Source organism: Vanrija pseudolonga, chromosome 7 (genome assembly GCF_020906515.1).
Source record: "Vanrija pseudolonga chromosome 7, complete sequence".
In the NCBI taxonomy this organism is placed as follows: Eukaryota; Fungi; Basidiomycota; class Tremellomycetes; order Trichosporonales; family Trichosporonaceae; genus Vanrija; species Vanrija pseudolonga.
In genome coordinates this window covers 1,538,842-1,555,797 of record NC_085855.1, presented here as the reverse complement: position 1 = coordinate 1,555,797, position 16,956 = coordinate 1,538,842, and the positions used below count along the sequence as shown (strand labels likewise).

Genomic DNA, 16,956 nt, shown 5'->3' with positions numbered 1-16,956 from the left:
TGTACACAAGCACCGTACCTGCCACTTGGCACCGGGCCGGCTGGGGCTTGGGGGCCACGAGACGTCGTCCCGCTTCACACAAGAGTGGGTGGTCCTCACCATCTCGTATACCTAGCTAGTCCCCGTCCGCAGCCGGTGGCGTCGACACCACCCCGTCGTCCCCCCGTCGTCCCCCCCGTCCAATGAATGGCCATCAACGCAAATCACTTCGACTCGTGCACACCGAAAACCGCGCCGGAGGTCACGTCATCCAGTCGTCCCAGTGTTGTGGTGGACACAATGTGGGAGCATTGTGGATCTTGTGGAGCATCCAGCAGCTAGCTAAGTCTGGGTCCGACTGATAGCCTCGCGCTATTACAAGCGCTGGTACGGACATTGCATGTCCGCCCACCGCGCCGAGACAGCCGAGAGCACTAGACTGCGGCGGCCCATTGAGTACCGCAGCGATATCCTCGTGTGCTCGCGCGATATCAGACATCCCGTCATTTCCAGAAGCATGTGCATCCCTTTGATAGCATGTGTGTACAACTAACTTCATGCCCGATTTTGCTTGTCCACCGCGCGCTGCTCCCCATCCCACGCGCGCCGCAGCGCACCTCCGCACCTCGCTCTAGTGGCTTGGCATGACGCTCGACTCCACATAGCGCCAGTAGCTCTCCCTGCTGGCCTTGCGCCATGTCTTGCCAAACTTGATGACAACCACAAAGGACCCGTAGATGACCATGCCGACCATGGCGGCGGTGATAAACGTGTTCTGGAGGCCCATGTTGAGCCATGGCGTGATGCCGTACCCGATCGCAAAGGACAGCGAGTTGCGGATAAGGATGATGGACAGGATGACTTCGCCGCCGAGGTCCTTGTAGCTGTCGAGCACGTAGTTGATCGCAAAGGCGCCCGCCGAGGCCGAGGTGAAGGCGACGAGGCCTCCGCCAAACACGAGGCCGAACCAGTGGATGTGGTTCGCCGCACCGACGCCCCACAGGATCAAGCCCGCAGGCAGCAGGATGGCATTCAAAGCAAGCAGCCACAGCCTGTCCTCGGGCTCGCGGACACCGCCTTTGCGCCGCGCATCCCACAGCAGGAACTTGTCGGCCGCCCAGCCCGACCACACGGCCGCGACGCAAGCGCCGATCGTGGGGCCGAGGTACGACAGGCCGACCATGCTGGGACTGAAGTGGTAGTTTTGCGTGAGGACCAGAGAGGCCGTGGCGTTGAAGACATTGTACCATACCAGCGAAGAGCCGTACAGGAAGCCCGACCTGCGTGTTGGTGGTGAGCGGGGGTTCGGTGCGGCTGCGGCGGCAATGATGGCGGCGGCGACTTACCAAACAGCGACGGGGTAGCGCCAGAGCAAGATAGGGCGGTACGCCTGCGCCACTAGCGTCGACAGCGTAGTGTACGTCTCGCGATAAAGCCTCAGCTTGTAGGTGAACGAGTATGGCGTGCCCTCGAGTGGAGGCCGAGTGGCGGGGACAGACACGGTGCGATCGATCTTGTCTCCGCGGCCGTACTTTTCGTCATCGCCGGCCTCGGCTTCAGAGTCGGAGCGCGAGCGCGGAGTTCCGTGCTGCTCGCCCAACTCCGTCGTTCCGCGATTATAGTTTGTCTCTTCCTGGAAGAGGAAGAGGATGATGGTGCCTACGCCAAGCTGAATGGCCGACAGCCAGAATACCCACTTCCAGCCAAGCCCGTCGTTCGCAAACTGCCATTGAGTCAGTACGTCGCCTACTCCAACCAGCCAGCCACAGCACGACCTACGCCTGCCCACACTGGCGCCAAGAAGTTGCCTCCGTACAATGCAGTGGCGTACAGGCCCATGTAGAAGCCTCGTTCGTGGGCGAAGAACTGTGGCGTGAGTGACCTGCCATCATCGACAAACAGAGTTCAACTCACCATGTCGGCAATTGACACCTCGATGAGCATCTCGATCGGGGCGGTGAATAACCCCTGGAGAACCTTGTTGGCCAGCCACTGCCCCTCGGTGTTGATGTACACCATCCAAATGATGCATCCGAGGTGGCCGAGCTGCGAGGCGAGGTACATAGGGCGCTTGCCGAACGTCTGTGCCAGGGGTTGGGTGATGATCCCGCCCCACCCGAGGAGGAGGAACACTGCGGCGTGAGTTGACCGCCAAGCACGTCGTTAACTCACTGTAGCCCGTGCCCGCGTTCAACGTCGACAGGGGGATGCCCTTCTCCTCGCTGAGGGGCGAGAGGACCGAGTAGAGAGAGCAGGCGCCAAAGCCCGCCGAGACGGTATCTGGTTGTGACGTCAGCAAAAGGCCTGCCCCGACGCGCCTAGCAAAGCCGACGCGACTCACACACGACAAGCATCGCAAACGCGAGCTGCTTGCGCATCGGGCTCCAGTTGAGCGGGTCGTTGACGTCGCGCGACGGCGTCGGGTGGAGGATGATCTCACCCTCGGCTCCGGCAGCGTGCTCATCGAGCAGCAGAAGCGAGCCGGGGATCGGGAGCTCGCGTGTGTGTGCCATCGTGGTTCGATTGGCTTGGGGCGCACATGCACGCGTCGCACCCTCTTCTTGTAGTCGTCCGTCGCGAGTCGCCAAGAAACTCACTCGAGATCGACGCGTGTCGGAGACTATGAACGGACGACCGGCTCACCGCCAAGACCCAAGCCGATATCGCCTTACTCGCTCTGCTCTCGTCGTCGAGATAGCAGTGGTGATGGACCGGACCGGACATATTACCCCGGCTGCCCCGCTCCTGGTCGCGTCTGCCGTGAGGCACCCGATGTTGTGCCGCACCCTACACTATAGCCGGTAAGCGAGATGCCGCCGGGCCAGGTGACCTTGAGCTTGCTGCCCAGGGCGGGGGTGAGTGCGAGTACGACGACGACAAGAGCGATGGCGACACTGTGGTGCTGATCCGTGGCTTGGGGCGGGGCCGTTGAGGGTGGTCGCGCGACCACTTGTCGATGAATCACCATGATGCCAAGGCACGCGTAAAGGGACCGGGACCCATACTTCTGGAAGCGACCGGGTAGAGGGTCGTTAGCGTCAGCGGCATCGGCTTGGGATCTTTGGGGTGGGTGTGGGTTGTGGGGCAGTTGGCGGTGGCGCGCGTACCGCGGCGTCAGTAAAGGCGGTTCGTAAGTTGTCTGAAATGGGAATCAGCCCTGATGCCTGAGGAGAGGGAGAGGGAGGGGAGGGATGGGGTACGGCGAGGCCTTTTTTGCTCTGCCCTGGTCGTGCCCAGCGACGAGGCATGCACGCACAGAGGGTAGGTATGCAGGCAGGCAGCGAAGGAGAAGCAGAATGACAAGACGAAACGACCAGGTCAAAGAAGTGACGGAGCGAAAGTCGATGGACAAGTCTGGTCTGCCGGCACCGGCGACCAGGGCGGCGGCGCGGAAAGAGCTATAAACGACAGCCGGTAGCCGGGATCCCGTTCCTCACAATCTCTCCGTCCTCAACGACGACCACGACGCCGACGACGACCGCAGCGAACGATGACGATGCATCCGGCGCCCCGTGGCCCCCCTGCCCATCGTGGCCGATACACTCCACTCCTACCGCTATCTTAGCACACTAGACTATAAACGACAACCGGCGAGAAGAAGAAGGAGAAGAAAAAGAGTGGGTCGGGTCTGGGCTAACGGGATGGCGCCGGCCTCATGACCCAGTAACCACCAAGCTGGTCGGTCGCGCGACCCGTTTGCCTGCATGCGTGCGGTGCGGGGCCGACCGACGTGCCGACCCGACCCAACAGCACTGCTGACACGCTGCTGCGCTCTCGTCTAACGTGTAGCCAGTTGGCCGATAGCGGCGAGCAGTAACCAGGCGACATACGCGCGAGTACTTATCGCTTGTCGTTGTTGTTGTTGAGCAGCAAGCAAGTTACCACGCCCATCACCAAGAACCACCCCCTCCCACGCCATGTCCCCAGCCAAGATTCCTCGCCCCGCGGCAGAGCTCGCCGCGGAGGCCATCGCAGTGCGCGACAGCACCATTCCAGCGGCGTACCGCCTGCCGAAGAACACCAAGCTGGCGAAGAACGTCACGGGCGTCCTCTCGACCAGCGGCATCCTGTCGGCCGCCGAGCTTGCCATCGTCGAGCTGGACGCCACGCGGCTCGCGGAGGCGCTCGCGGCGCGCAAGTACACCGCGGTCGAGGTGACCACTGCGTACGTCAAGGCCGCGGCGATCGCACAGCAGGTGACCAACTGCCTTGTCGAGCTGTTCGCCCCCGAGGCGCTCGAGCGCGCGGCGTGGCTCGACGCCGAGCTCGAGCGGACCGGCGTGCCAGTCGGCCCGTTCCACGGCGTACCCGTCAGCATCAAGGACCACCTCGACGTCAAGGGGCACGACTCGCCGAGCGGGTTCCTGGACATGATCGGCAACGTCGCGACCGAGGACGCGTACATGGTCGAGATTCTGCGTAACGCCGGGGCCGTGTTCTACTGCAGTGAGTCGGGGTGTCAAGGAAGGCGCAAGGAGGGAGGAGGATGGCGGCTGACCCGCCCCCGCAGAAACAACCAACCCCCAGAGCCTGATGCACCTCGAAACAGAGTGTTACCTCGGCGTCACCGCGTCGCCATGGAACACGGACCTCACGGCCGGCGGGAGCAGCGGCGGCGAGGGCGCGCTGATCGGGATGAAGGGCAGTCCGTTGGGCATCGGCACGGACATTGGCGGCAGTGTGCGGAGTGTGAGTTGCAGCCTCCGCCTCGGGCCCATCCCCACGCCAGACCACTCGCTGACGCTCGCTCGTAGCCCGCCGCCGCATGCGGCATCTACTCGTTTAAGCCGTCCGTCCGGCGCCTGCCCTACGGCGGCGCCAACATCCCCGTCGGCCCGGCTGGATGGGAGGGGATTCTGGGCACGCACGGGCCGATGGGGCGCAGCGTGGACGATTTGGAGAAGTACATGCGGCTCGTGGCGAGCACGGAGCCGTGGAAGCGGGACCCGACGTAAGTCCAGCCCTCGCATGCGGCGCTGACGACCAGGCTCGACGTCAAGCCGTGGCGCGAGGTCCAGCCGAAGCGCCTGCGCGTCGGCGTGCTCTACGACGACGGGGTCGTGCGCCCCGTCGCGCCCGTGCGGCGCGCGCTCGACACCGCGGTCTCCAAGCTGCGCCAGAGCGGCGCGTTCGACGTCGTCGAGTACGCCCCGTACCGGTCCGCCGACAACTGGGAGATCATCTCGGCGCTGTACTGGCCCGATAACGGCAAGGCCGTGTACGACCATATCGCCGGCAGCGGGGAGCGCGTGCTGCCGCTTACGGAGTGGATCATTGGTCAAGCTGGGGACAGGGAGCGGTCGCGCGAGGAGCTGTGGGACGTAAGTGGCCCGTATAGTGCCAGACAGTATCCGTGTTGACGCCTGCGCCAGCTCGTCGCCCGCCGCGACGCCTTCCGCGCCGCCTTCGCAGCCCACTGGCAGGCCACCGGCATGGACATCCTCCTCACGCCCGTCGGGCCGACCCCGGCGCCGGCGCACGGCACGGCGCGGTACTGGAACTACACGAGCTTCTGGAACCTGGTGAACTACCCTGCGGTTGTGTTCCCCACGGGTGCGCACGTCGACCCGGCCAAGGATGCCGAGGCGGCGGCTTACACGCCGCGTAACGACGCCGAGGCGGACGTGTACGACTCTTTCGACGCCGCTGCCAGCGTCGACGCGCCGCTGTGCCTCCAGACTGTGGGGTATATCGGGTACGAGGAGGAGACGCTGTGGGCGACCAAGCAGATCGTCGAGGTGATTCAGAAGTAAGTAGTACGCAGCTCTACATATGCATGTGTTGGCTTGGCGATGGGTCTGGCTTGGTGACAGGTGGAGACGTCGGGGCAAGGACGTCGGCCCGGCGGTCGGTTAGATAACGCGTACCGTACCTCGCATCTTCCGAGCTCCTCTCGCCACATCCGCGCATGAGGTACCGAGACGAGACGCGGTACGCGGGCGCCGACACAGCCAAGCCCAGTCCAGCCCAAGCCCAATGGCATCCCAAAAGCTACAACATAAAAGACAGCAGCAGCGCAGTGTCCCTCTCCTCTCCCCCTCGGCCTAGAACCACAGATTCCTCCCCAACGCAGCCATGGCCTCACGCCACGGCGCCACGCCATTCTCGTAACACCCCCGGGCGTCAAGCACCTCCCAGCACACGTCCAGCACGTCCAGTGCGCCGCGGTACTGCGGACCAAAGCTCATGTCCAGCGCGAGCCGGATCAAGCTGCGCACCCGCACGCGCTCGGACGGGTCCCGCGTGTACACCGCCAGCACGGTCATCTCCCACTGGAAGCCCGTCATCTTGGCCGGGTCGCAGTCGGCCACGAGCTCACATGCGCGCATCCGCGCGGACGTGATGCGCTCGTCCGCGAGGTCCGTGTCGAGGATCTCGCACAGCAGCATCGTGCGCAGCGCGTACCGCATGATCTGGCGCGTGTGAGCCCATGCGTGACGAGGAAGCGGAGGCAGTATACTCACCAGGTTGCCCCGCTGGACCCGGTCCGAGCTCCCTGGCGCAACGTTGCGCTCGTCCCAGTCCCATGCATCGCCGAGGTCATGTGCCAGCGCCTCCGCCTCGGCCTTGAGCAGCAGGCCCGGTGCGCTCCCGTCCGCGCCAGACTGGAGGAGGACGGCGCGCCGCGCGACCATGGAGCTGACGCGCGCCATCAGCTTGACCGTGTGTCGGGAGCAGCCGAAGGTGCGCTCCGTCCACTCTGCGCCCTGGACGTGCTCCTCGATCTCGAGGGCCGGCAGCGCGTCCGCCGCTGTGGCTGGCGCACAGGCCGCCTGGATCGCCGCGTACACGTTTATCAGGTCGCGCAGCGTGTCGTGGAAGGGCGAGCTGGCCGCCGACTTGAGCGCGAGCACGGCCGTCGCGTCGACCTGTACCCGGCCCGAGTCGAGGATCTCGCCCATGCAGCGGAGGAAGACGCCGATGCTGTGTGCGCGTTAGCGGGGTTGAGCAGAGTAGAGGTCGCCGCTTACAGGTAGTCGTCGGACCTAAACTCCGCGCCGAGGACCTTGGCCTTGAAGAGCGCGGTTGTCGCCCTATCCCGATGCTCGCGCGCCTGGGTGAGGAAGAAGGCGCTCTGCAGCGCATCCTTCTCCACGTTCCCGCGGTGCACGTATGCCAAGTGAAGTAGCGAGTGGTGCAGCCATGCACGGAGGGTGGGCGTGCCGTTGCTGCTGACTGCGCTGGCCGGCGTCGACGGCCCAGACGACGATGTGGACAGCGACTGGAATAAGCGCGGAAATAGCTGCGTGAAGATCCAGTTGTCGCGGTGGCTCGAGACGCACGTCACCTCGTTACACCCCTGCAGCTCAAAGTAGGACACGGTTGCGCGGTCCGCGTCCGACGTGGACAGCGAGGCCAGCGTGTAGCTTGCGATGACTTTTGGCGGCGCGATCAGCGTGTGTGCGTGCATGAACTGCGGCGGGACGGGGACGGGTGCGGCGTCTAGTTGCCGCACCATCGCCGTGTGGGTGGAGCCGTTGGCGTCCCGCATCGCCGCTGCCGATGCTGCTGCTGCTGCGGCCGTGGTTGCGTGGCGCAGCATTACCGGGGCGGACGACTCGTGCATTGGGTCGCGGAGCATTGCCGGGCGCACGCTCGTCCACGCCGGCGCCGCCATGGACCTGGGGAGGGGGAGCGAGTCGAGCGGGGTTAGAGGGCTGAGCGTTGCTGGGTCATGCGCCTTGGCGCGCCGGGCCGGCGAGCTGGGCAGGTGGACCGCGGGGTCGAACAGCTCTGACTGGGGCGCGAACAGCGCCATAGACAGGGGCAGCGCCATGCTCGGCGCTGGCGGCATGACGGGCGGGGACGTGGACGGCCCAGCAGCGAGCACCGTGTCGTTGTCGCCGTCCTCGTCGTCGTCGCCCTTGCCCACCCACTCGGACACGTCCTCGGCCCGCTCCCACGTAATATCCGGCACGGTCTTCTCTGGCGCCGGGTCGCCCTTTGCGCGCTTGACGACCTTGCCGTTCGAGCTCGCGGGGTACCCGTTCGCCGGGAACGGGTAGAAGCACGCCTGGTCCGTCTCCCAGCAGCGCCGGCACGCGACCTTGCGCCCCGAGGGGAGGATGGCGCCCTCGTTGCATTTCACGTGCTGGCGCCGGCATTCGCGACACCCCGTCTTGGTGCGTGTTCGTCGCTTTCGCTTGCGCGCCGGCTGGTCGGCGCGCGGCGTCGTGGATTGGAGCGCCGACATGTGCGAGCAGCGAGGAGGACGGGTGTGTGAGTTGTTTTGTTCGTCGTGTTTGGGCGTGGAATTTTCCGCAGCAAGTGTAATGCAAAGAGGCAACCAAGTTTGGCGGCTGGCGTTCCAGCAAAGGCGTTGTTGCGGCTTGCTTGCCTCGTCCTTGCCTTGTCCTGTCGGGCTGGCTGCCTGCTGCTGTAAGAGCGCACGCACGATTGAAGATACCAGTGCCAAGGCCAAGCCTCTCCGCCTCCGCCGCCGCCGCCGCCGCCGCCGCCGCCGCCTCTCTCTGCACGGCCAGCCAAGCCGAGCAAGCACCACCCCTCCCGTTCACCAGTCCGACGCCGCCGACCACCGGTCCGAACCGGCAAGGCCAAACCCGACGGGCTCGCTCCGAAATTGCTTTTCGCCGCCGCCGCTCTAAACCCACGGAAAAAGCCATCCTTCTCACGGTCATGGCTGCTCGACGATCGACACGGAGCTGCAGTCGACGACGGTCATTGGCGGCGTGTATCCGCAGCAGCAACACCAAACTCACACAGCGTCGACTCAGCCGGGCGATTCTCGGCGCAGGTGTTTGTTTGCTGTGTTTACACGGTGACGGTTCACATTAACTTTCGGTGATCCCTTGTTAGCGAGCGCGTGTCGGGATCACCGTGGAGTCGTACTTGCACCGGTTACTCGTGCACGTCACCGGCGGTCAGGTGGTATGCATGTGAAGATGGGAGGGGAGGAGGGACCTGTTTGATCTCCGCAGGGCCAGCCTGGCTGCTGCGATATGTCGGGTCGTCGGGTCGCAGCTTCCGGTCGAGGGCCCGACTCCTCGGCACGACGGCGCGGCATGATTGCGTGTTTGCGGCTTGCGTGGGTGTCAACATCTGCTTAGCTTGCAGCGATACCATGCATCCAGCGACGACGCAGGAAGAGCAGTCGCTCGTAGCGATTCAGTCAGTATTTTCCTGTAGCACCGGGTCGTCAACAACATCACACACCCGAACAAGGTTTCATAACTTGATGTTGATGGCGTTCGATACCTCCCCGGCGATGAAGGATTTCCGGCCGGACAACCACTTCGCTTACAGAAAAGCCATATCTTCGCTTGCGAGGAGTTATCGCAGCAACAGTAGGCCCGATGGGTCGGGTCGTCGTGGTTGTCGTGTGAGCTGGTGCTTGTATGCTTGCTTGCGTGGATGCACTGTGCGGGTGATAGCTGATTCCGACGCCATTGTGCATTCCTGGCGCCCCGCTAAGCTCACCGTCCTTCGCTTCCTGCCGACAGCACAACAATGTCCAAGCGACGATCATGCAAGCCACAGCACGCACAAGGTTAGCATCCGAGCAGCCCATGCGATGCATGAATGGATGCACTCCCGCGCGCAAGCAAGCAAACAACCAAGCAAGCGGGTGCCCACCGTCTTTTTTGCCACTGAGCAGACTGACCCGGGTCACTCGTCGCTGGGTGGGCTGACTCGTTCGTTGTTAGGTGCCGTGGGCGGCGGGGACAACCATTCACACACGGGAGGATACGGAGCAGGAGGGTCGGTGCGAGGCGGGATGTGTCCCGCCTCCAGCTTCCTCTTGTGCTGGCTGCTGGACGAGTTTGCTTGCCCAAGGCATCGTCGAGGGCGAAGCGGGTTCGGCGTCGCGGCGGCGTCGGCGGCCGTCGGCGACCGAGACCCTGTTGTCATCCCTGGATGAACCTTCCCACCGCCGCACCTTGGTGCCTCGGCAGACCTGTTGTCCTCGTTCGTTCCGTTGGTGGCGTTTGCTCGTCACAGTCGGGAGCGGTTCTTCCGAGCTTTCGAGGAGGCGCTGCCCCAGCATTGAAGGACGCTCGCACCCACCCTCACGGGCGAGGACCGCTTTATCCTTCACGTGCTCGATGACATTGAGCCTTTTAAGCTTGTTGCTTGTTGGCTTGCTGTGAGTGAGGTGGGAGCCGGAGTGGAGGGTCGTCGAGATGGTCTGTGAGGTTGGCTGTGAGGTGGAGGTGAGAGTGAGTCGAGTCGAGGGGTTGGGGGAAGACTCACTGGCTGACGGGCTCGCTGAGGTCCACATCCCAGCTACCTCAATCCGGCCTGACAATGACCCACAGGCTTGTGACCTCCGACCTTGGTTTGGGGTGGGTTGAGTGGATAGTTGTGAATGGGAGAGGTAGGATGAAGAGGAGAGTAAACACATCACCTTGGGTGAAAGCCGTGGGTTGACTGATCCTCCATCCTCGCGTGCGCATGTACACCACACCAAGCTGGGGTGTGCGAGCTCGACTCTTCCTCGTCCACATCTTCGCCCACAAGCACAAGCACACCTTCATCGCCTCCAGTTCCCTCTCGGTCTCTCACGCTCCCGCATCAGCTCTCCCGCCCGTGAGGAATCCAACGCCGCTCGCCTTCAACCCACCCCGCCTCACCAAAACTCGACGCCGATGTACACCCGGGCCTTCGCGTTCTGCAACGGCACCTGCTCTCCAGAGTGCATGATCATCTTCTGGGGCATAGAGGACTCGTACACGATCGGGATACACCGCGAGACGCTGCGCACGCAGTTGCTCGTCGGTGACACGCCGTTGAGCGACGACGATGTGGGTTCATGTCTGCCTTCCTCCGGCTGACTGGTGCAGCTCACGTATCACTTCGGCCTGTGGTTCACCGAGTATGGCCAGCGGATTGTGGAAAATACACTTGCCTACGACAACTGCCGCCCCGAGGAGACGTGCAACAGCGAGTGCGACGGGCCGTCACATGCTCGGTTCTGGTACGGAACGGACGCGCTCCCTTCCCCCGGCCACCTCGACGCGCCCGAGCCCCAGTCCAGCAAGAAGCGAGGGGAGAAGAGAAAGTGCAAGGAGCCAGCGCGGCTGGTGGAGATCACCCTGGCGGTCGATTGCGACGAGTGCAGGAGCAACAAGACGATCGCCGCCGCTGCCGAATGCGCGGTCGCCGAACCCGCGGCCACCGACGAGCCACCTGCCGACCCCGCGGTGAGCACACCTGCGGACCCCGAGGCGTTGTCTCGCTCTACCTCTATGCTCGTCGAAGCCCCCCCAATAGATCCGAATCGTCCGGACACCCCATCGCCAAGCCGACTCCCGACGCTACGCCGCCCCCAGACCTGCTTCTGTGACGAATGCCTCAACCCGCCGACACGCTACGCCCGTCTGGACGACAGTGATCTGGAGGGTTAGGCTACGACGAAGTGCATTTTCCACAAATCTCTAGTCATGTATCATGTGTAACTACTGGGTATTGCCGATGCCCCTAGATTGCAGAAGGACCTGCCTACTTCGGGCAAGGCTCGTACACACCCAGTCGGCGAGTGCAGCAAGGGCGGTCGCGGAGCGGGTCGTAAGTGGGCGTGTCCTTGAAGCAGCGGACGAGGGAGGTTTGGGGGCTGCAGACTGGGCAGAAGGGGTTGCAGCCAGCGACGAGCTGAGATGGGTTGCGGGTGGTGGTAGGGGCGACCGGCTTGAGCTGGGTGTTTGGCTCGTCGTGGGGAAGACGGTCATTCTTGGCGCTGGCGTTGGTCTCGTCTTTCCTCTTGTTATCGGTTTCCGTCGTTATACAACCGGGGAGGGTAGCCAGCGTGGACAGTTCGACGATAGTCTCACCAGGAGCCCCGGCGCCTTCCTTGCTGTTTTCGCCCTTGCCTTCCGCTGTAGCCTCGTCCAGGGGGCCATTCGTCGCCTCCTCCGCCGCGGCGGCCTTCCTGCGTGTCTTCTGAGCCTTGCGTTTGGCCTTGTTTCGCTCGGCAACCTTCGCGGTCTTGACCTTGCCGGTGGTGACGGCGGACTCCACTACATCCTGACATGCTACCAGCTGGGCACTTGTGGCAGGGCCGACAAAGAGGCGCTTCAGGTGGCGGCTCAGCGGGCATGCCCAACCCGGCGGGCACGCATCGGGCATGTGGTCTGCGCCGTCGACGCCGTCCTGGAAGTAGTACGGGTCCATCGCTTCTTCGATCAAATGGTCCTGCCTTTCGGTATCGAAGAAGCCGTCGAAGAAGGTCTTGACCTGTCGAGGGTGAGTAGAGGAGAGCGGAGGAGGCTCACCTCGATCACGGGCGCGGTGAAAGGATTGATGGGCCACTTGTTGATCTGGCCCTCGAACGCCTTGAGGTGCTTGGGACCATTCCACTTCGGCTTGATGGTGTTGGCTCGACGCATTCTAGTTGTAACTGAACGGGTGATTGCGAGTGAGTGGTTAAGAGAGAGAAAGTCAGGGGGACAACAGCTCGTTATGTGCATGTTGAATGATGCCAGCTCGCCCCTTCGCGCTGCCAGTCGTCGTGGGCTTCATCATTGTCCTCCCCTTCGCACCACGCACCCGTCACACCTACAAGATCCTCTTTTCTCTTCCCCCTTTCTAGTCGCCCTCTTCTGGTTCAACATACAACAACTCCACCACCAACTCCGATGTACACCTACGACGTCCAGCCCTGCACAGACACCGAAACCTGCCCGCCCGGCTGCCAAGTGGCATACTTCGGTATCCAGAAACAGCCCACAATCGGGTTACACTTGTACGGCCTCCGTGCGGCCATGTCTTCAACTCAGCCAGACGACATTGGAGAGGTAGGGCTGCCATCCGTTGGGTCTGGGCTCACGTGCAGCTCAAGTACCACCTCGGATTCTGGTTCCGCAAGCACTGTAGGAACATCCCCGACGGGCTCTTTCCGTCCATGTTTGGCACCCCCACGGCCACCTGTAGTGCTGGGTGCGACTATCGAAGCCTCCCCGCTTTCGCGTACGGGCATGGACTACCTCCCGGCGTCGACCACTTAAGTCAACATCAGCTCAAGGGAGAAGAGGTCATGCTCCAAGTCAAGAAGTCGCGGAAGAAGGGAAAGGCGCACCCGAAAGCAAAGATGCTCGTCATCGTCGTCCGCATGTGCAAGGACTGCTACCAGTCAAAGCTGGCTGAGGTGGGCAAAGAGCTTGAGGCTGCCAAGAGCGCCGTTCGCGAGCCAACGCAAACCATGTCGGGACCCTCGAATACTCTCGCCGACGAAACCTCGACCTCCCCTGCGGCACAGAAAATCCGTCGCACCCAGACTTGTTTCTGCGACGAGTGCCTCAACCCGCCTGAGCGCTACGCATGTATCGACGATAGCGACCTGGAGGACTAGTTAACAAGACGCACACTTGTTCTGTACAGTGCATCGCAGACATTGCTCTGAAGAGTACACGATGCATCATGTTTGTTATCTGTCTTTGTCGGGTGCCCGCCACGGATGCATCCACAGTCTACCACGATCAAAGCATTGTTCGACTCATAAGGCGTAGCCGGGTGCACGCTCAGCCCACTCAGTGACCACAACGGCGGCAACGACGGTCGCGGACGGGGTCGTACGTGGCCGAGTCCTCGAAGCAGCAGAGGAGCGAAGTGTGGGGGCTGCACACGGGACAGAGGAGGTTGGGGCGAAGAGCGAGCTGGGGCGCGGTGCGGTGGGCGACGGTCGTCGTAACGGGCTTGGGCTCCGTGTCAGAGTCGGCGAAAGGCTCGCCGGCGTCGTCGTCCTTGTGATTGGTCTTCGTCTTGGTCTTGGCGTCGATGAGGGGAGTAGGCTGCGCCTTGGGGTCAACGGCGGTACTGCCAGCCGACGCAGCGACCTCGGTGTCGGGGCCGGACTCGCCCTCCGAGTTGCTCGTCGCACCGGCGGCAGCCTTCTTGCGCGCCTTCTGAGCCTTGCGTTTGGCCTTGTTACGCTCGGCAACCTTCTCCGCCTTGGCCTTACGGGCAACGACGGCACCAGCGAGGGCGTCCTGGCATGCCGCGAGCTGCGCGGGTGTCGCACGGCCGACAAAGAGACGGGTCACGTGGTGGCGGAGCACGCAGTTGCAGCCCGGCGGGCAAGCGTCGGGGGTGTGCTTCGCGTTCCCGATGCCCAGCGTGTGGAAGTACGGGTCCATGACCTGCGCAAGCCATCCAGCATGGGTCGCGGGCTCGAAGTAGATGTCGAGGAAGTCCTTCACCTGGGTGTGTGTGAGTGGGGAAGACGTTTTGAACACTCACTTCAGCGACCGGCGCGCGGAACGGGTCCATGGGCCACTTGCTGATCTCGGGAGCCCAGCGCTCGAGGTGCTTGGGACCCTTCCACTCGGCCTTGCGGGTTAGAGCCTGGTGCATTGTAAGTGTGACTGAGTTGATGATTGAGAGTGAATGGATTGAGAGTGAATGAAAGAAAGAGAAAAGCGGGTTATGTGCGTGTTGACTGACCCGAGTGCGAGTGAACACGAGGCCGGCGCGGCATGCTTGCCTCGTGTCCTCGCGCCGTCGGGCCAAACACACACACTCACAATGGACGCCGCTTGTTCTCAGTTCCTGTGCCTTGTCTCCTTGCCCCACGCCAACTCACTCACTTTTGCGGTCAACGACACCCTTTGGACTCATCCGCCACCTTCTACCACCTCGTCATGCTCACCACTACCTACACGCTTCGGATGGGCGCATACGCCAAGTATCCTGTCACACACGCGAGCCCCAGCCCCGCTCCGACTTCGGGTTCCGACACCGTCACGCCACCGAGCCCCGACGAGGTCCAAGCAGCCCCTTCTCGGATTTCGGCGCCGACATCGGTAGTGCCCCGTGCGCCTCTCCGCCCCCAGACCTGCCAGTGCGAGGAGTGCGAGAGCTCCCCGGCGCGCTACACTCGCCGTGACGATAGTGATCTCGAGAGCTAGTTAAAGTGGGCGCGTGTCAGTATGCATGTACCTGGTCAGTCGCAAGGCGTATGCATATAATGAGGACGATGTGCATCACTGCCTAACGCTGCTCGGCATGCCTCGCGTGTTCAGCCCAACTAGTGCAAGCCGTCCCAGTGGTCGTGGGCCGCATCGTTGGGGAGGCCGAAGTGCTTCTTCTTGCAGATGAGCGCTGTGCAGGGGCTGCAGAGGGGGCAGAGGTAGTTGGTGTCGAGCAGGCGAGCCAGCATGTGCTCCGCCGACGCGTGGAACGAGGCGGTGCCAGGCTTGTGGGCGGCGGTGGGCTTGGTGTTTGTGTCAGGTGCGAGGCGGGGAGCAACCGCAGTGGTGGTGATGCGGTCGGCCTCGCCACTGGGGGACACGGATTCCTCGTCATCGCCGTCGCCGTCACTCTCGCTCGCGGCAGCAGCGGCGGCCTTCTTACGGGCCTTCTGCGCCGCGCGCTTGGCCTTCTTGCGCTCGGCAGCCTTCTCAGCCTTGGCCTTGCGCGCCGCGACGGCGGTATCGAAGCCTTCCTTCCACTCGGCGAAGTCGCCAGGGGTGAAGGGGTGCCCGACAAAGAACTTGCGTATGTGTGCGCAGTTGCAGCACTTGCAGTCGTCGGGGCAGGGCGTGTTGGTCTCGTTCCTGGTCGAGAGGTACGGGTCCATGGTGATCTTGAGCTTGGCGGCGAAGGCGTCGCGCGTAAAGAGGCCGTCGAGGGAGGCCTTGAGCTGCGGTGTTAGCGGTGACGACGGTGGCATGCTCACCTTGTCTACCGGCCCGGTGAATGCGTTCACTGGCCAGTGGTTGACCCAGTCGGCGAACTCCTCGAGGTGCTTAGGACCAGCCCAGTTGGACTTTGAGTGCTGAGGACGCATTCTTGTCGGTGGTGGTTGGAAGGAGGGGAGAGAGAGAGAGAAAGAGAGAGAGAGAGAGGGAGAACAGAAGACAAAGACGCAGGGAAGACGGGCGGTGGGTTGCCTCGTGTCGCCCGCTGCCCTCGCGTGGGCGAGTCGCACAACCCACGCACCGCGTCCCGGCTTCTGGCTTCTTCTCCCCACTCACCACTGCCTTCACTACCACCTTAGACCTCGTCACGTCACAGATCTCCTCGCACCTTGCCCAATGTACACTCACACCCTCATGCCGTGCGGTAACGCGCGTTGTCCTCCGGACTGTACCGCCTTCTACTACGGCATTGCGAACACGTACACGATCGGTCTGCACCAGAACGGGCTCAACCCCCAGATGTCACCCAACCCCCCAGATGACGAATCAGAGGTTAGTCGCCTTCCTTGTGCAGTACCAGCACAAGCTCACACCCCCAAAGCTCAAGTACCACCTCGGCTTCTGGTTCACCGATCGCGCCTGGGACATCGCCGACGGATTCTTGTCCGTCGGTAGCAAGCATGACCCGCCACCCGAGTGCTTCGACACGTGCCCCACCCTTGGCCGATATCGCTTTTCGTATGGGAGTGTGGTGCAGCCCGGATTCCACTACTTGGAGGGCTGTGTCGATCCGCCAGACAGCTCAACACCCAGCGTCAAGACGTCAAGAAAGAAAGGCAAGGGCAAGGTGGTCGCGGACCCGTCTCGTCGTCTGCGGGTTGGGTCATGTTGGCGCTGCGCCAAGAGTAAAGCCCTTGCCTCACGCCACGAGGTCGAGGGCGCCACCTCGACGGCCCCGTCATCGACGGACCAGTCGTCCACCAGTTCCACCTCCGACGGCAACGTGCTCCCGCCGCCATCTCCAGTTGTGGCCACCACCATCCCGTCGCGCACCACCCGTCGCCCCCAGACCTGCTTCTGCGAAGAGTGCGAGAACCCGCCCGCCCGCTACGCCCGCCTCGACGACAGTGACCTCGAGGACTAGTTGGGCCCATCAGTAGATTCATCAGCCCAGATAGCATGCATCATTGTGTTAGAGCGTGCGCTTTGAGTCAGTGATGCAATGGCGGGTGATGCAGCTGGGGTACGCAGTGAGCTGCGTTATTGTTCTGGTGTGTCGCACCGCCAACACCCCCTGTCGCGCACACAACCAGTGTTTGGCCACTCATCTTCCTTCTTCCTCCCTCTCTTCTACTCATCGTCTCCCAACACGCCAACTACATCA

The 16,956-nt window shown here is 63.0% G+C and overlaps 10 protein-coding genes across 10 annotated transcripts; 5 read left to right on the top strand and 5 right to left on the bottom strand.

The window, feature by feature from the left end:
• Positions 1 to 610: 610 nt before the first annotated feature.
• On the bottom strand, positions 611 to 2,492 carry SPBC1271.10c_3 (putative MFS-type transporterc; the record flags this gene model as incomplete). Its single annotated transcript, XM_062776037.1, has 6 exons — positions 611 to 1,259; positions 1,326 to 1,702; positions 1,759 to 1,845; positions 1,894 to 2,111; positions 2,152 to 2,259; positions 2,321 to 2,492. The coding sequence occupies 6 exons, from the start codon at positions 2,490 to 2,492 to the stop codon at positions 611 to 613; spliced, it is 1,611 nt and encodes a 536-aa protein (XP_062632021.1).
• Positions 2,493 to 3,896: 1,404 nt separating this feature from the next.
• On the top strand, positions 3,897 to 5,732 carry SPCC550.07_1 (Putative amidase; the record flags this gene model as incomplete). The annotated part of the gene is made up of 5 exons (XM_062776036.1): positions 3,897 to 4,425; positions 4,490 to 4,668; positions 4,734 to 4,930; positions 4,967 to 5,300; positions 5,352 to 5,732. The coding sequence occupies 5 exons, from the start codon at positions 3,897 to 3,899 to the stop codon at positions 5,730 to 5,732; spliced, it is 1,620 nt and encodes a 539-aa protein (XP_062632020.1).
• A 225-nt stretch (positions 5,733 to 5,957) lies between these two features.
• LOC62_07G009481 (uncharacterized protein) lies at positions 5,958 to 8,173 on the bottom strand (the record flags this gene model as incomplete). The annotated part of the gene is made up of 3 exons (XM_062776035.1): positions 5,958 to 6,392; positions 6,444 to 6,903; positions 6,951 to 8,173. The coding sequence occupies 3 exons, from the start codon at positions 8,171 to 8,173 to the stop codon at positions 6,024 to 6,026; spliced, it is 2,052 nt and encodes a 683-aa protein (XP_062632019.1). The 3' UTR covers positions 5,958 to 6,023.
• A 2,413-nt stretch (positions 8,174 to 10,586) lies between these two features.
• LOC62_07G009480 (uncharacterized protein) lies at positions 10,587 to 11,345 on the top strand (the record flags this gene model as incomplete). Its single annotated transcript, XM_062776034.1, has 2 exons — positions 10,587 to 10,742; positions 10,782 to 11,345. 2 exons carry the CDS (start codon positions 10,587 to 10,589, stop codon positions 11,343 to 11,345), a joined length of 720 nt encoding a protein of 239 aa, XP_062632018.1.
• Positions 11,346 to 11,439: 94 nt separating this feature from the next.
• On the bottom strand, positions 11,440 to 12,323 carry LOC62_07G009479 (uncharacterized protein; the record flags this gene model as incomplete). The annotated part of the gene is made up of 2 exons (XM_062776033.1): positions 11,440 to 12,171; positions 12,210 to 12,323. 2 exons carry the CDS (start codon positions 12,321 to 12,323, stop codon positions 11,440 to 11,442), a joined length of 846 nt encoding a protein of 281 aa, XP_062632017.1.
• Positions 12,324 to 12,572: 249 nt separating this feature from the next.
• Positions 12,573 to 13,285, top strand: LOC62_07G009478 (uncharacterized protein; the record flags this gene model as incomplete). The annotated part of the gene is made up of 2 exons (XM_062776032.1): positions 12,573 to 12,731; positions 12,770 to 13,285. The coding sequence occupies 2 exons, from the start codon at positions 12,573 to 12,575 to the stop codon at positions 13,283 to 13,285; spliced, it is 675 nt and encodes a 224-aa protein (XP_062632016.1).
• A 178-nt stretch (positions 13,286 to 13,463) lies between these two features.
• Positions 13,464 to 14,286, bottom strand: LOC62_07G009477 (uncharacterized protein; the record flags this gene model as incomplete). The annotated part of the gene is made up of 2 exons (XM_062776031.1): positions 13,464 to 14,132; positions 14,173 to 14,286. The coding sequence occupies 2 exons, from the start codon at positions 14,284 to 14,286 to the stop codon at positions 13,464 to 13,466; spliced, it is 783 nt and encodes a 260-aa protein (XP_062632015.1).
• Positions 14,287 to 14,573: 287 nt separating this feature from the next.
• Positions 14,574 to 14,840, top strand: LOC62_07G009476 (uncharacterized protein; the record flags this gene model as incomplete). The annotated part of the gene is made up of 1 exon (XM_062776030.1): positions 14,574 to 14,840. The coding sequence occupies one exon, from the start codon at positions 14,574 to 14,576 to the stop codon at positions 14,838 to 14,840; it is 267 nt and encodes an 88-aa protein (XP_062632014.1).
• A 119-nt stretch (positions 14,841 to 14,959) lies between these two features.
• On the bottom strand, positions 14,960 to 15,721 carry LOC62_07G009475 (uncharacterized protein; the record flags this gene model as incomplete). The annotated part of the gene is made up of 2 exons (XM_062776029.1): positions 14,960 to 15,574; positions 15,611 to 15,721. 2 exons carry the CDS (start codon positions 15,719 to 15,721, stop codon positions 14,960 to 14,962), a joined length of 726 nt encoding a protein of 241 aa, XP_062632013.1.
• Positions 15,722 to 15,986: 265 nt separating this feature from the next.
• LOC62_07G009474 (uncharacterized protein) lies at positions 15,987 to 16,716 on the top strand (the record flags this gene model as incomplete). The annotated part of the gene is made up of 2 exons (XM_062776028.1): positions 15,987 to 16,124; positions 16,147 to 16,716. The coding sequence occupies 2 exons, from the start codon at positions 15,987 to 15,989 to the stop codon at positions 16,714 to 16,716; spliced, it is 708 nt and encodes a 235-aa protein (XP_062632012.1).
• Between the last annotated feature and the right edge of the window lie 240 nt (positions 16,717 to 16,956).